This window comes from Mus caroli, chromosome 6, assembly GCF_900094665.2.
Source record: "Mus caroli chromosome 6, CAROLI_EIJ_v1.1, whole genome shotgun sequence".
NCBI classification, from domain to species: domain Eukaryota; kingdom Metazoa; phylum Chordata; class Mammalia; order Rodentia; family Muridae; genus Mus; species Mus caroli.
The window spans coordinates 35347013-35364904 of record NC_034575.1 but is presented as its reverse complement, the minus strand read 5'-3'; the positions used below and the strand labels follow the sequence as shown (position 1 = coordinate 35364904).

At 39.2% G+C, this 17892-nt stretch overlaps 1 protein-coding gene across 6 annotated transcripts in view; it reads right to left on the bottom strand.

Moving 5' to 3' along the window:
• Positions 1-1650: 1650 nt before the first annotated feature.
• Positions 1651-17892, bottom strand: part of Mgam (maltase-glucoamylase) — a 125163-nt gene continuing 108921 nt past the window's right edge. For 5 of the 6 annotated variants that reach the window (XM_029478336.1, XM_029478335.1, XM_029478337.1 and 2 more), the window contains 14 exons: positions 15448-15582; positions 14954-15041; positions 14059-14197; positions 12984-13117; positions 12825-12859; positions 12613-12729; positions 11937-12085; positions 11221-11305; positions 9947-10003; positions 7644-7768; positions 6571-6659; positions 5524-5564; positions 4795-4965; positions 1651-2590 (listed from right to left, as the gene is read on the bottom strand). In XM_029478336.1, the coding sequence (XP_029334196.1) occupies positions 2516-2590; positions 4795-4965; positions 5524-5564; positions 6571-6659; positions 7644-7768; positions 9947-10003; positions 11221-11305; positions 11937-12085; positions 12613-12729; positions 12825-12859; positions 12984-13117; positions 14059-14197; positions 14954-15041; positions 15448-15582 (1440 nt within the window). In that variant the 3' untranslated portion in view covers positions 1651-2515. The remainder of the gene's footprint in view (positions 2591-4794; positions 4966-5523; positions 5565-6570; positions 6660-7643; positions 7769-9946; positions 10004-11220; positions 11306-11936; positions 12086-12612; positions 12730-12824; positions 12860-12983; positions 13118-14058; positions 14198-14953; positions 15042-15447; positions 15583-17892) is intronic. The other variant, XR_003836916.1, reaches the window with a different exon arrangement.

Genomic DNA, 17892 nt, shown 5'->3' with positions numbered 1-17892 from the left:
GTGCTGTACAACTTCACAGATATATTTTCACCATTTTGAATATATAAGACTTTGTTCTGGAGAGACAAAGTAGTTTAACCGAGTCTCCTGACTCCATCTAGAGATTGTTCCTCACTTGAATGAAAGTAACATAAAATTTCTAACTAATGAGCTTAACCCCTGCTGAGTCCAGAGCTACTTTGAGATATGCAGCTCTTCCCTAGACAGAAACCAAGGAAATCACAGACCTAGCTTCTTCCCTGATATTTTCCATAACTGCTAAGACCATCCCTAAGTTGAGAGAGGAACTTTACATGTCCTTGATGGGGAAATACTAAAGATCAAAAACACATTTTATGCTTAAGCATTTTTGAGCACAGACTTTAAGTATTGTCACCACCAAGAATGATAAAGGTATGACATTGTGATATCTATTCTTTACTTAGCTATTTTATATTGTACTCAAATATCAAAATATTATGTTGTACACCATAAGTGTATATAATATTTAAAGAGTCAATACTGAATTCAAGAGACAGGAAACACTGGCTCTTAGAATATTCTGCACAGTTTTTGTAATGTTTCCTTTGTTGTGGTTGATATTTTACCATATGCATTTACAAACATTCTTCCAGTGTTTTAACATCATAGGTCATCAGTGGGACTCTTGACACTACAAATGCTCCCAACATCCACATGCCTCCTAAGCTGGCATGTGCTGAGTATTATCCAGTCAGGAAACTCCTCACTCTAAGGACAATTGGAGTCAACACTCTTTCATTGACAACATGGGATATTTATAAATTATTAAGTGATCCACGGCCTTGTAGCCTCTTTGTACTAATCATAGGAAGTTATCAGTTTTTTCACTCCTTTTTAATCAAATGGTTCTTATGGATGCCTCCCACATTCACTAGTTTTCTGTTTTTCTCAGTCCCTCATGCACAATGCTTCATTTTAGTAGTTATCATATTAATTATGGATTATATTCTGGTATAATGCAGATGTGTTACCTGGGAATGCAAATAGCAACAAAATGACTGTTCAGTACACAAGGGAAGATGTGAAAAGGCATACATAACCATTTGAAACAAATTGCATTTTCAAAAAGAAACACTAAAATTAAATATCCCAGTTGAGCATTCTACATGCTTTCATTTTATTTTAATTTTCATTATTATTTATTATTTTTTAGAGAGTCCTGTTTGCCATGCCATACATTTGGAGGTTAGAGGATGACTTTGTTGAGTCTGTCCACTCCTTCCACCTCTATGGGTTCTGAAGACTGAATTCAGATCATGTGGCAAGGGTCTTTCTCCTTCTGAGTCATCTTGACAGCCCAGCGATGCATTTCTTTATATAAATTTCAATTAGTGCTTCAATCAATACAGATGTAGATCCTGTTTTGGTTTTTTTTTTTTGTCATGTTTGATAATTACCACCTACAGTAAGTGCTATGATTCCTAAACAATATTCATAGCTTATGGGAAAGTCACTACCAAGTTGTATGGGAAGGTGGATGATTAGAAACCATACTCTATTCCTGTACCAGAGTGCAGGAGCTCTGATGGCACGGCAAACAAGAGAGACAAGCTCAGCTAAGTCTTCTGAACACCAGGAAGCCTAATGCCAAAGTGAAGTCCCCAAGAACAAACATCACAACACTGAAAATGGCTTTCAAATTCAGTGCTTTATTTTTCTGTGGCATGTAAATCATAGATGTTTGTGTGAACTGTTTTTATGTACATGAGATATGGTCAACAAATAAGATTTATACACTTTGAAGCATACTTCTATAAAACAACTTCTTTTGTACATCCAACTCCTTCCGTCAGCTCTCTCTACTTAAATCTCCTCCCCATAGCCTTCCTGGACGGTAATACTTTCTCCAACCTACTATTCTCCTTCCAGTGATTTCTCCAACCTACTATTCTCCTTCCAGTGATTTCTCCAACCTACTATTCTCCTTCCAGTGAGCTGGCTCCTCCTTTCCCCTCCACACAACGATGACTTTCCTCTCCAGAGGATGACTGTTACTCTTGCTGTTGCCTACCTTTGCTTCACATCTTTCCTGCTTCCTCCATTACACTCTCAGCTTATTGGTCTACTCCCCCATGCCAACTAGCAGTAGTCCCTTCTTCAGACTTCTAAAGGTTTGACTTAGCTATAAACAGGAGCTGCCATCACAAGATTTCTGTTGTATCACTGGGAAAACATTTGATTTGAATCCCCCTACACATGCGTGCACACATGCACACACATACACACACACATGCACACATACACACTTCAGCATGAATTACTTTCATCTCTTTGCTTTTGACGAATGTCATGTGTTGAACCATATATACCACACTCATTCTATAGGTACAGTAGAGATATTATCTTTGGGAGTCATATACACACAAAAAATAACAAAACAAAACCATAAAATATTCTACCCATACTGGGAGTGAAACAATTGATGATATACAATAATTATAGCATTATGAAGTATAAGCAGTTTAAATCTGTTCATAGTATCTTGCTTTAAAAATTATGAAGAGCTCCATGTCAGTGACTTGAAAGTGTGCAGGCTGATTTTTTTGTCAGTCATATTGACACTCAGTGTCTGTTGGAACAAACAAACAAGAAATATATTGAACATTTGTTATCTAAATTTTTCTGTACACAAACAAACAGGGTCATTGAGCCACATGACCTTGGTGCCAACTACTCTATTTTCAGCTGAAGAGAATGTTTCCTAATTCTTAGAGTGGAACAATTATTCTGTGATAGGAATGATTCCATGTACAACCACTGAGAACAAGTTCACAGGCAAGCTGAAAGGAGTACCCTTTCTTCCCCTCTTCTGCAGTGGCACTAGCTCCCCTTTTACTTTATCTTCTGCTGTCTCTTCAGAGCACTCACCCACTGCCTGGGAAATCTAAGTTGTCTCATCAGAGCACTCACCCACTGCCTGGGAAGTCTAAGCTGTCTCATCAGAGCACTCACCACTGCCTGGGAAGTCTAATGTTTCTGCTTTCCTATGGCAGACACTTTACAGAAGCCTCATCATATGAGCAAGTTTTAACTTGTCAATAAATAAGTTCACAACAGAATAGGGACAAGTTCTTTAAGAGATCTTGTTAAAGGTGTTTGACAAGAAAACCACAGTACAATGAAACATTTTAAAATTATAAAATTGAAGAAATCTTTTTCTCAGGCTAAGAAATCATAAATTGTTTACGTGTAGAACACACAGAGAGAGAGAGAGAGAGAGAGAGAGAGAGAGAGAGAGAGAGAGAGAGAGAGAGAGAAACACCGTGTGGGAAGAACTGTTCCCATTTACTACATCACAGGTCTTGGGACTGAAATATATGAATCCTGAGTTTCTAATTTTAACTTTCAAAGGATGTCTATAATCAACAATTTTCAAATTACTGCAAGCTGTACACATATCATAGAATGATTGATATTATCTACACAGTGGGAAACATCATTGCTAACACTAGTGTTGTGAATATATAGGCTACAAACTATTCAAAGAATACCTCCGGAAGGAGTTCATAGTAAGATTAAGAAAGCATTGGGTTAAAATACTATGTCTAATATGTGTTTAGTGATCTGAGAGAAAACGTCAGACAGAAGTGTAAGAATTATTTCACTCTTAAGATCTGTTTATTTTACTCTATGTAGAATATAACTTCATTGAAAATGTTTTAAAATAAGTATTATATCACATCTAGCAGTGACACCGGGTATATTGATCATATTTCGGATCAAGCTCAATGCCCAGTACTATTTGGCAAACCCAAACAGGGCTCAATGTGTTAAAAAAAAAAAAAAGGAATGAGAAAGAAATCATGAAGTTGGGTGGTAGGTAGAGGAGATTCTGGGAGGAGTTAGGGAAGAGGGATGAACATGATCATTAATAAAATGGTAAGTTTACCATGCTCCAATAGAAGGGCACACATTCAAAAAATATGAAACACAATGAGATAGATAGATGATAGATAGATAGATGATAGATATATACATAAATATATACATGCATAATACATACATTGATGCACAGATAAGACACAAAAGTTGGGTGGGTAGGGTAGGGTGGGTGGAACTGTGAAAAGATGGGAGATAGGGTATATAGTATAAAATGCTGACAGAACCAATAAAAATGATATTAATCTCCAACTCATGAGGTTAAGGTATTGTAAATAACTCATTATATTCAAATTTTCTTTGATACAGAGTAATTATGTATCTCTACCTAACATTTTGCTCAGTAATATCATTTAAAATATTAAGACATTGAGATAAAACTCTAAGCCTCTTGAGATTTCCAAGTTTCCATAAATTTAAATGGAAAAAAGTAAGAAAATGTGTTTCATCGTTTTATCATTTTCTTTTCTTTCTATTCCTTTCTCTTTTTCTTTCTTACTGTCTCCTTTCTTTCTCTCTCTCTCTCTTTCTTTCTTTCTTTCTTTCTTTCTTTCTTCATTTTTTCTTTCTTTCCTTCTTTTGTTCCTTCTCTATGGCACTTTCAGCAATGAACCAACTCTTTTTAGAGTAGTTGATAATGCCTGACATTTGACAAAATGTTCAGGCTATTTGAGAATTTGGTTTTAGAGACAGAATGAGGAACAAGTGTCACTAAGGTTTTCAGGCAAGATGAGAGTTGTGGAAAGGGACCAACCAGATTTTCAATTCCAAATGACAAACTGTGTCTTTGCTTTATCTCCACACTGTCCACAGCTAACACTGAACACAGTGGCTGCAGGGGCATTGCGCAAAGCATTCTGGGCTTGTGCATTGGGCTTTCCAGTGGTTACAAACCTTGGTTGTGGAGTTGTAGTTGGCAAGGACTTCTTCATTATTAGTGCTCCAAGAGATGCTCACATTGGTAATGGAAGAACTGCTCAATCCCCAGATATCAATGTAGCCTAGATATAAGGGTGCTGTGCCAGTGAGGTAATTGTTAAACATGTCTTGTGTCAGCAATGTAGTCTGCCAAATGGAAAATAAAACAGAAAAGAAAAATATCAAAATAAGTTCAATTTTGTTTTAGGCATAAATGTAAGTCATTTATGACACAGCCTGAGTCAATATCTTATGTTCTCAGATAATGAAAACCATGACCTCAGTTCCCTGTCCCCTGATGCTCTGCCCTGTCCACTTAGCATCAGCCGAGTCTCTAATGTTCTAATTTAAGGATGGCCTTGAACTCTGTAAGTCACAAGTTTCAAGTATCAAGAACTATATATTCTACACGAGAAAAGGCCACAGCATGTGAAGAGAATTAGAGACAGCACAAGAAGGAGGGCTAGATTACACAGAAAGATTGCCCACCTGTGCAATGGTGTATTGGAAACAGTCACTGATGAGACATGAGTAGGTTCAAACATTTCTAGGATGCATAAGATACTCCCTTGTGAGGTTTGAAGGAAGGGAAAAGATGAGCAATAAAGAAATCTAAGAAGTACATACATAGCACCCTTATGAAAGCCACTATTCTGCCAAGAAGGCAGAAGCCTATACTCCCATTGTATTGTTAATCACACTCACCTGGTTGACAGAAAACCTGGCCAAGAAGTACTGATCAGTATCTGCAAAGAGACATGGGGTCAGATGTGAACTGCACCTGTGGCTTCAAATTGCTGACTTTCTTAGCTGAGGGTTGAGGCTACTTTTGTTTTTTGTTTTGTTTTTTTTCTTCATTATAATAAGTTTGCTTATGCAATGGATGCTTTCTCTATGGAAGCTAGTCAGGTTCTACACCCAGTCCCAAATGGACACAGACTTTTGAAATGAGCATGTACATGCACATGACTGAAAGCTATCTCATGCAAAAATCACCCAACCCCACTTTAAGTCATTTTTCTTACAATCTACTACTTCCAAATCTCCCTAGTCATTTCAGAATTTCGAGATTCTTTTTGCTAGAAACACACATCCACGCATGTAAATACACTGAGACCGCTGCCTTGCTTTGTCTTGAGTGATACTGGGTGGGTTTGACTGTGATCTTGAGAAAATTTAACAGAAACTTTCTGGGAAAGCATAGCATTTGGTTATGTTGTGGGGGTAATGGAAAAATCAACTTGCTAGGAACCAGTCCCTTTCAGGGCTTCCACTGTCTCCCCATTGCTGGACTCTTCCTCATTTACTCCTTACTCCTCTGGGAACCACTGGCTTCTAAAACTGTCCTGTCCACAGCAGATAAAAATTTAGCTGCATAAAGTTAAATGAATATAAATTAAATAAACTTCAGTGTCTTGGATGCCCTTCTATTGACAATTTCAGTATCCATTAGACACCTGTGCCTACAGCTGTACTGAGCAGCAGAAACACCTGTGACTAAAAGTTCTACTGTGTAGTAAGGAGTACTTGAGTTGTCCTCCTAAGAAGTTACCATCTCCCATAAACTCCTGATGGAAAGTCCCTCACATACACAGTGCATTTAGCATTGTCTCACTGGGGAACTGATCATGTAGTTGGAGAATGGCATAAATTTCATGAAAGTTTATCTCAACAGAAAGGCAGGAATTTAAGATAATCAAGCACCTCACCCATGCATGATATGGTCAGGAATTCCAGCCATCCCCTACTTACTGATCCTTTTCCCATCATCCCAGAAGAGCCAGCCCTCAGCAAATCCCTCAGCATCCAACGCAGCCCTGAGGCCCATGAACTTCTGCCGGCTGTGGTGGGAAGGGAGAGAAGCATTAGCTTAGAATTCAGTCACAGTCACAAGCCAACAGATTTCACAGGAACAAAGGAGCAAAATGAAGTTCTTCCTGGGGTGGAGAGTGGGTTGTCATCTGAGAAGACCCTGTACAGCAGTTCTACATCCATGCAGAAATAACTGGACCAGTGCATGTCCTAAATGAATAATGTCACCAAAGCATCTAAGGCTCCTTTCCAGCAAGGCTCTCAAATTAAAAGCACATAGCTGGCTTTCTTCTTTCCCCTTTCCTGAGACTGTAAACCTCTTTCATGACCCATTGCCTAAAACACATGGAGGACAAATGGGTGAAGTTTTGAGGTGAGATATCAGGTCCACTGTATTCCAGTGAGCAATTTCCATCCTTTTCCATCACATAGGTTAGTAACACCTCCCTGTCATCATCCACAGAATGGAGATGATAGTGATATTCCACTCCAACAAGTTTCTCATTGGTAACAGAAAAATAGGAAATCATGAGACATAATTCTTACTACTGGCATAATCCAGGGATGCAGCAAGAATTTACTTGAGGCTGGTGACTGATGGCTCTCATATAAACTTATCACAAGACCTCTTACGTATTTTCAAGGTAAAGCAGCCTCGGGTGTCAGTTGCCAGATCATTCATTTTTTTTTCCAGCAATGGTTTGTTCTTAAGGAAAGATTTGAAGATTCCAAAAATATAAATTATGACTACCACCATTTTAACCTATATTATTGCAAATGTCACTTCTAACCTGCAATTTCATACACTCTGATCTAAAACAGTTCATAAAAGTCGTTCAGAGTTCAGAGTTCGGTTTTTAAAAAGTCCAAATACAAACATGCAGAACAGAAAATTCAGGGCAAATTCTTTCAAACTTCAGATTTTATTCAAGGGATGAGGAGATTTATCCACACAAGAGTAAACTCACTACTGTGCAAAGCAAAACCCTAGTTCCACCATACTCCCCTCTCACCTTAAATGGGTGTTCATGGCAGGTTCCTGCCAGGGCAGAATATAGCCCCCACGAATATGAAGATTAATGTACTCAAGAGGGGCTTCCAAGGTCTTCCACTCTCCCATTGCATTGATATCTACACCCTGTGGGCAAAAGAGAAATGATAAGAGTTGCACCCATCCTGAGCAGTGCATTTCAGCAGAAATCCCAACTACCTCCGGAATTTGTCTTCCGGTCATCACTATTCAACACATACAATCTATAATTCTGCATCCACCTGCTCCATAGAAAGCATCCAAAAGACTTGTTTCTGTGTCTTTATCTTTGAATATATATGTCTTGTCTTGACTGACACCTTTACCTTGCCTCATGTGGTATCTTTCTCTTTCTCATGTGCTAATTCTTATCTTGCAATATATGAAGTCAATCCTGCTTCCTATGTGAGTGTTGTACTCTGGCTTGATTCTTAAGTCTCATGTCCTTCTACATTATCTCAACTATGGCAGGGATTCTTGGTGTTGGTACCACTGCTAGTTTGAATCAAGTAATTATTTGTTATGAGGCTATACTATGCTTTTTTTCTTGACTTGGAATGGTTCATCTGTTTTAGGCCACCTGGTTATTCCTCTGTTCCAAGAAAGTCACCATACCATACCAAATATCATGGGGCATTCACTAAGTATAGCATACATACTACAGCCCAGAATTGATCAACTAAAGCAATTCCCCTTCCACAGCCTACCAAGAAGCTGAAACTACAGGCTTCAGGTATGGTACTCAGCAGTCTTGTCATGGCCTTTTTAAATGTTAAGCAATACTTTTTCTGCTCACTAGAGGACAGTGGAACTGGAACTCTAGACTCTGCATTATGTTTCCATAAAAACTTTTGAAAAGCAAATATTAGCACATCATTATGTTGTTAACTCCAAATGGAAAAGTATCTAGCGTTATAAATCCTAGAACTTAGCAAAGAGCTTTGCACTCAGCAAGGCTATGTCTACTAAGATGCCTAGAGTGCGGACTTTAAGGCATCTCCATTCTCAAGTGCAAATCCAAGCAAAAGCAGAGCCGCCTTTCCAGTGAGGGCCTCCCTCAAGTTATAAACCCTGAGTATCTCACTGTTTAACCCTATTCAATGCCCTGAAACATTTAGAAGGACTGTTAAGGTGCAGGCCAATGGACATGCAAATACAAGACCATGTGAAGGACACTTAAGGGAAATAGCTGCACTCTTCCTCCAAGGCCCTCAAGCTAGATTGAAAGTTGACTCTTAGTGTATGTCCACCTGTAAGAGAAGTTAGCTAGCAACCAAGAAGAAAGGAAACAACTCAGTGCTCCTAGGACAGGGAAGCTCCTTTGCCCTTGCTGAGTTTTCACCCAGATCCATTGCAATGCCCTTGAATGAAAGAGGCTAGGGCATGGCTCAGCATCTGGTCTTCCTGCTCCTTGTTCTTCTCAGGAAGTCAGGAGAGATGGGCTAGAGGGCAAGGATGCTCCTTTCCTTCAATTCTACCCTAAGAACTAAGCTCTGTCTTACATGTATCCTTCAAGAGATCATCTCTGAAGTATCTTCTTGAGACCCTTCCCTACCAGCTTCTCTCCTATTATCACTACAGCCCAGATATCTGCAACAGAGAGCCCCTGTGGTTGCCTTTATAAGTGAACATGTGTTGTTTGGACATGTATTTGAGGGCTCACTGACTTTGTAATATTCAGAAGAACTTTTCAAGAGTACCTATACGATTACTTCTCTTCCTGTGGGTCATGAACTCTTTGGGAGTCAAATGACCCATTCATAGGGGAAAGCTAAGACCATTAGAAAACACATATATTTACATTATAATTCATAACAGTAGCAAAATTACAGTTATGAAGTAGCAACGAAAATAATTTTATGGTTGTGGGTCACCAAGACACGATGAACTATACTAAGGATTGCAGCATTAGGAAGGGTGAGAACCACTCATAAATATTATAGAAGCATATATTTATAAAGACAGAAGCAAAAGCTTTTATACTGAAAGCAAAAATTAGCTTATGATACATTTCCAAGAAAAGGCTAATCCCGTTGCACTTAGTAATATCACACAGGAAGATAAAACGAGGCAGGCACTGATTGAGAGGATTTCTATGTCATGTCAGCTCTCTGGTCTTGTTCTAACCCCACTTTAGAAGATGAGAAAATATCAACCACAGGAAATAAATGGTTTGTGCAAGACAACTGCACATGGTTTCCAGGGCAGAAACTTAGTGTGAGATCTGTCAGATACAAAAAATTGTACTGTACTGTGTCATGTTGTATAAACATTTAGAAAGCTTACCTTGTAGTAGTCATACCAGCGGGCCCTGGGAAAATATGCTTCAACCGTTCTGGCATTCTGTAGTTAAACATGAAAAAAGGTGTCAGAAGTAGAACTGTTGTCTGGGACAGAGAAACTAATACCCATAGACAAAAGTTAAAAGAGTCGTAGTGATCGACTAGAGTCTCACTCTCCAGCAAAAACAAGAAGGCCACTTCCTTCTACTCCCTTTAAATGGAAAGATTTTGGAGTTTTCTTGTTTTGTTTTGTCTTTGTTTTGTTGTTGTTGTTGTTGTTGTTGTTTTGTTTTTCCCAATGTCCCTCATAATGTCCCTTGGATTGTACAACTTGAATGACCCTTTCCTTAAAAAAAAAAAAAAAAAAAAAAAAAAAAAAAAAAAAACACCCTAGAGAGAAAAAAAAACACTCATGTTTGGCTAAAAAGCAAAAGAAAAAAATCTAGGTATAGTAAGATCTGAGTAATATTAAATAGCCAGTCTTTAATAGGAAACCAAATCATTCTCAAAGGATGCTTAACATTAAAAAGACTTTAGCATCTTTCAAGTCCCCTCACATAAGGAAGAGCTCTGAGGTGACACACACTGCTATGCAGCAGTTCACCCAACAAACTTATTTTAATGGTGAGAGGACTGAGTGCTTGCAATGAATTCTTTTTCTACAGTCCCCACCTGACTCCAAGCCCCCTACACTAACTAAGGGAAAGCTTACATCTTCAAATATAACACCAGGTTATTTATCTCCTTCACTGTCCCATGGAGCAGAATTGTTAGGTTACCTTTAGAGAGAGAGAATCTGAGGGATGTCACCCAAGTGGTTAATTTTGCTGAGAAAGTTGGCAGAGTTTAGGGCTGATTGTTCACAGCTCTATGAAAATTTGGTGAAACCAGGATGAGTGAAGGAAAGAGGAGTTGTTACACTTTTGTCCCCAACTGGAAAGAGAGAACTTTCTGTCTCCACTTTGCCCAAGGCAGAGAAACAGCATAAAGAAAAGAGGAAGCTCACATGAGGACTATCCATATGAGGATTTGGCTTTGAGTCCGAGTTAGCAGGATCAGTGGGAAACCTTTCTACTGTGAGACAATAGCATGCTCTAACCCAGGGCAGCATGGGTGTCTTGACTTCACCTCAATTGCCAATAGGAATTTTAATATTTTTGGGCTCATTTATAAGAAGGAAAAAATGGAAAAGGTGGATCCCCAACAAACAGGCTTTCTCCTCTCTGTACTCAGCCTGACAGCTACAGTCCTTCTACCCTCAGAGGCCCCCATACTCACAGGCTCAAGCACAGGGCTGACTAGGAAGGCTGGACCCAACAGGAACTGTTTGTCTATATTCCAGGTTGCCCGGTCTGACACAAACCTAGGAATGGAAAGCAAGATGTCACAATCAGATCCTACCGAGGCCACAACCTACGATGCTGAAGAAATCCTCAAGTCTGAACTCAAGCCAGAAATGCAGCTGAGCCCAACAGCACCTCTATTATATTTTTATCAAGTAATATAGACCACACTCCCTACAAGTCACTTCCCTCAAACCACAGAAGAAATTTGGCCATATTGGCTCTATAAAATATCTGCATCCCTCTTTAGCACAGCATTAAATATGAGGATAGACCTCATCCCCCAACCCTTGATACACCCACTTTAGTGATACTGTTGCATCTGTAAACATAAACTACAAAAGATAAGATGGTTTCTGCATGTCCCAATGTGGAAGAAATTATAGTATTTTATTTCTTATCATTTAAAAACTTATTTTGTTAAAAAAGACCTTCTATCCAAGATCTGTGGTATGTATAAAACTCAGTTATAAGAGGGAATAAAATATTCTCTCTGCTTAGAGAGCTGAGAAAAAACAGGATTGATGGTTTCAGTTGTTGAATATTGCATTTGTTGTTTCAATTGTTGAAAGAATTGTTGCAGCATGAATGCCCACCGGCAGGTTGAATGAGTCATCCAGCTGGTCACCAGGATTCCTGTTTAACACTTACTCATGGAGAAGAGGCCTCACAACTGTGCTGCCCTCCGTGTGGGCCTTGTACATCAAGGTGTAGAGATATGGCAACAGGGTGTATCTGGTTTCCAACACACTTCTGGAAATATCCTCAAAGGTTTTATTCCAGGATACAGGGTCTTGTCTCTACAGGAAAAGAGTGTTCAGGGTCTAGCTGTTATCTCTCAAGGGACTTAAGGTTACTGAAAGCTTATTTCTCTGCAACTGGACTCAAGAATATTCTCAGTAGTTGAAAAACAGCCAAAGCTTTTTCAGGAAAAATTACTCCATGAAATATTCCTTATGGGACATAAAGAAAATTCTCTCTTTAAGCTTTCACCTTTTTTACTCTCCTGCCTAGCCCTCCTTCTCCTTCTCTCTCTCTCTCTCTCTCTCTCTCCCCTTTCCCCCTCTTTCCACATGGCCATGGGCAACCTCTCTCTTTCTACCTTCTCTCTTTCCCCCTGCCTTTCTATAATAAAGCTCTAAAACCAAAAAAAAAAAAAAAAGGAAGAAAATTCTTTCTAAATATAAAGAATCATCAAATAATACTGAAGAATATGTTTCAAAGGAATGAAGGCTTAATGTCTCCAAGGAACAATCAACAGGAGTGCTCTCAGAAACCAAGGTAGCATTTCAGTGACACAGTATAGATGAAGAGACTGACATCGTACCCGGGTCCCGATGGTGTTGTGGTTCCTGGAGAAGGGGTAAAAGGCGCCCAGCTGCATCCAGCGAACACACATCTCATACTCAGCATCATTAAAGAACCCACAGATGTCTGACCCGGTCTGAAACAACATGGAACAAAGTCAGCTCTTGGTGCTTTCTAAGAGGCACTGCTACCTACCTTCCTAAGGAGGAAGAGCATGTAAAGGACACTTACATAGGATATGCCGAAGAGGCTGAAATCCATCATGCCTGCAATGAGAGATGCAGCAGGGTCAGCACAGGACATTCTCTGCACCCTTCTCCCCCTTCACCAAGGATCTTACTCCCACCCCTGTCTGCAGAAGCAGACACACCCCTGGGCACACCCACACACCAATGATGGATTTCCCAAGCTGGTCCCAGGCAGCTGTGTTGTCTCCCAGCCAGTGTCCTCCCCAGCGTCCAGAAGAGGGGAATGTGGAGCGTGTGATGACGATCCCCCTCTCTCCTGTCACCTCCTGCACAGCTCTGGTTGGGAAAATAATGGGGTAAGTTGAAGGTAGGACAGGAAAGACACAGATTGTGTTCTCTGGAACCCTTGGGGCTTAGGGTCCTGTTGGCTGATGATACTATGGTTCTAATGCTTTTTCACAGTAGTCAGCTAACAACTTCATCATGTGGTAAACCCATTGCACTGTCCCCAAATATTAACCAATCACAAGATTTATCTGTTTATCTGTTTGATGTTTGGTTTTCTATAAATGATGAGCTATATGATAAATTCCTTTACTGGGTTGAAATTGTATAAGTTGTACCATTCATTGAGGTCATCCAGTAGGACTATGCTAATTCAGTAAACTACCCTGAGATCATATAAGAAGAAAGACTAAAAGTCTCAGTAGATATGATTCACTTTTAAAATAAAATAGATTATAGTACCCTGTTTTCCTTTTGTCTCTTATAACTGATGCTAACACATTACCAGGTGCAATGTATAATAATTTCTTTTCTCCCCATGCACGTGATCCTCAAAGGGACAATTAATTTCTCAATGATGAGACACTGCCATATTTCACTGCCTGATTTCTCAGTCATAACCAAAGACCTGTCTCCATGCAGAAGTGCTTCTTAGTTAAGAAATAAGACTTTCTAGACCAGTAGATCTCAACCTGTGAGTCACAACCCCTTTGGGGTTTGAAGGACCCTTTCACAGGAGTCGCCCAAGACCATCAGAAATATCGGATATTTATATTGCAATTCCTAACAGTAGTAAAAAAAAATTATGAAGTAGCAATGAAAATAATGTTATGGTTAGGGAGTCACCACAACATGAGGAAGTGTATTAAAGGGTCATAGCATTAGGAAGGTTGAGAACCATGGTTCTAGACAATTAACCACTAAATTCTTCTTACTTTCTTGAATAGAAAATAGAAGGAAATACAAGGAAGTTACACCAGTGTGTCACTTACTCGTAGGTAGGTCTGGTCTGGGACCACCCATACAGGTTGTGTACATCATAGTGCCGTACCCGGGAGCCATCTGGAAGGATCTGCTCACCCTCCATGCACAGGGTCTTACTGCTCAGGCCCCTGTCCCTGGCTTCCAAATCTGAGGGAGGATTTAAGAATGAAAGGCAGTTCTGAATCTTCTCATTGCTGGCCTCTTTTCTGTATTCTAAAATCTGTATCATAAGACTAACAGGACAAGCCCTGGGTGTGTTCTTTTCCCTAGGAGCATGAGAACAGTGGTCAGCACTGAACTGCAACATTCCTATGGGTGATTTCAACACCAAGTCCACTGGAGAAACCGGTAGTATGGTAAAGCATGCAAGTTACCACATGCTCTGGAACAACTCTGAGCTGGATTTTTGATGTAAAAAATGTTTCCTATAATTCCTATAAGAATTGTATCCCAAATATAGCATTTTCTGATTCTTGACATAGAAAATTGAGATTCAGAAGTATCGCATAACCTATGGAAGGTCACACACCTTATAGATTAACTTATAAAACTAATAAAGTACTACAATTCTAAATTTCCTTGACTCCCTGAGAATGGGAATCCCCTTTTAAATAATCATAAATCTGAAGAACTAACAAATTTATCTGTTAGAATCCCTTGCAGACATTACCACTGTTGGATAACTTCTGTACTGACCCTTGAAATTTGCCCAGAGGTCTAGGTTCTTGAGCAAACACAAGCACACACACACACACACACACACTTTTGTTTGTGATCCCAGTACACTACAGCATCAGTGAGGACCTGTCCTTGGTGGTGAGGTTAATTTCTAGCTGCTGGGCTCCAGCAGAGTTCATCTTTCCAACCATTGCCCAGCTGGTAGAGAAAACTCAAGGTCCTTACGTGGCATGTAGGGAGGGTGGTTCAGAGTAGCATCACTACAGCCAGGAGGAACTGCCCCATTCACAAAGCTGGAAGGTTCATTCATATCCTATAAATGTCAGAGATGTAGTTAACACATAAAGATACTTATGCCTGGTCAGAGACAAGGAGGTAATGAATAAAGCAGCCAGCCTCTAGTGATCCCTATAGATGGTTCCCAGGGGAACCATCCTCTGGGGGGTCGGTGGGGAGCTTGCTAGAAAGACAACTGAACCCTACTCGTCAAGCAAGCTTCCAAAGACTTTTCAGTAATCATCACCAAAGCTTTGCAGGAGATATTTCAGAGGTCCTAAATACTAAGGAGGATCAGAACTGCTCCAGTTTCTGTCAGAGGAAGGACAGAGGAGTATACCCACAGTCTTCCTGAATGATCAGCATCCTCTAGACTGTACTAAAAACCCACCATCACTCATATATACACCCACACCTAGCCGTGTGTACACAGCCACACTTACAATCCACAGGCCATCAAACTTCAAGCTCTTGGCAGGATCCTGTGTGTTGCTGTGGAGTTCTTTAATCTCCTTCTTCCACCATGTAGCAGTTGAATTACGGAAAAAGTCTGGGAAGGCCACATAAGCTCGGTATTGCTACAAAAGAAACAAAATGTACCTGTCAGAAATGAACACATTTGGACAACAAATACTTCCTAAGAACTTAGTTCAAATAAACTTTTGTACTATGTGGTGGTAGACAGTGGTAGCCAGAATAATATAATATATCCTTGGCATATTTTAGAAATATTAAGTGCAAAGATAAATGAGCATAAACCACATACCTTCCTTCCCAATATTCATAAATGTTCTACAGATTGCTTTTTTTTTATGTCAACACTCTGAACTCACTATTTCATGTTATAGATTCCTAATCCTCAAGTTGCCCCCTATTTCCTAATGACTCTCCAGAGAGAAAGAAGGAGCCAGTGAGAATGTATAAGAGGCAAGACATTTTTGTGGTACTAATGCCAAATTGGACAAAAAAAAAAAAAAGAAGAAGAAGAAAGACTTTTCACTTGGAACAAAGGGATAACAATGCATGATATCAGACTAACTCCTATGTATCTCTGTTATTTATTATTTCAAAGAACACATAAAAACCATAATTTTATGCCAATCAATATAAAATGATGTAAGAAGTAAACTTCACTCTCTCTCTCTCTCTTCTTCTGTTCTTAAATAATAAAAGCAAGGTTCATATGAAAATTGGATTCAGGGTATCACTCCCTAATTGCATTGAAAGCTTTAGAAAGCTAGAGCTTCGGTTAGTATTTTATATTGATTTTTTTCTCCCTACTGTAATTATCTTAATTTTAAAATGATTATATATTTTCATAGATTGTTTTTTGTGAATTCATTCCAGTCAGAAACAGCAAGTATCTTATATTCCATTCCACTGTTGCTCACTTTGGGATGTTATGGTCTTTGGTATATTTTAATAAATGGCCTCCCCTATGTTATTCATCATGTTATGAGAGTCAAATCACTAAGAATCAGAGAGCCAAGAGTGAGAGAGTGGGAACAATAAGAAGAAAGCTTGGTCTGGGGGGCTACAATTACACAGGGTCCAATGACTAGACACAACACAAAACAGAAGTGCTCTGAAGTAAACAAAAAGGCATTGGGATACAGAGGTCTGACTTAAAGAGGCAAGATTCCCCATAGATACACTGGGGAATCTTGATGAATTACTTTCTGGTGTATCTTTTTGTGAGAAATGGATGCAAGGAAAAGAGCTCATTACATGACAAACAAGAGACCAAGCTCAGTTGGTGAGCTAGTTACAGTGTGGATGAGGGAGAGAAAGTAAATATGAATAAACAGGAGTTATAAGCGGTATCTGAGACCAAATCGAATTCCTTATGGAATACAAGTGGAAAGTTAGGTGAGCAGTGTTTTACTAATCTATGTACAACTTTGATGATCCTTACCTGTGTACTAAAAATAACCCACCATTGTCCAAAGGGCTGTCTCTGCCTTATTCTTTCTATTATCAACTCTTGTCAGAATGTATCTGTCCTCCCTTTGATAGTCTTCATTTTCTGATGTCATGAGTCCACCTGTATGACTAGCCCTAGGATTGCTTACCACGGTATACTGCAAAATACCAAGAGGTGTTTTCTGGATCCAAATCTAAACTTAAATATTAAATGTTTGAGCCTCAATGTTACAAGCCTTCTGTTCACAGCATTCTTAGCTGGTCTGTTTGTTTCATGCATGTCTCAGCAATGACAGACCTAGACATCTGTAAGCTCTTCCTCAAAAAACCCATAAAACTGATCTTGTAAAATACATGTTGCTTATGATTATTCTATTATCCAAGACTCACTTAAGATAGTCTAAATATTTTATGTCAGCACAAAATATTGATTACTGAAGTATTCATTACCAAGGCTGGTTTAAGGCATGAGAATTCTTTGAGAAAAATTGCCTGGATCAGAGATTCAGGATTCCTGGTCATTACATAGTCAATGTTGCATAGTATTCACTAGTTATGCTATCAACATTATCCTCAGAATATCAGAGGCCTAAAGATTAGAGCCTACATTGCTTTAAAGGCTGAGGAAGTATACATCTTATGAGTTAATAGCCAATCTTATGATTGATGAAATAATACCTCTATCAACATCAACAATTAAACACCATAGAACCTATATAATTGAATGTCTCTGGCCTGTGTAGCCATGAGCTAACTGAATTGTCAGATTCAAGTGATCCTCTGTGAGAAGTGATGAGAAGCCCAGGAAACTGGGGAGTTGTCTCAAGTCTTAACATACAGTAAATGATAGATGGTAGATAGATGGAAAGGAAGTAAGAGGAAAGAAAGAAAGAAAGAAAGAAAGAAAGAAAGAAAGAAAGGAAGGAAGGAAGGAAGGAAGGAAGGAAGGAAGGAAGGAAGGAAGG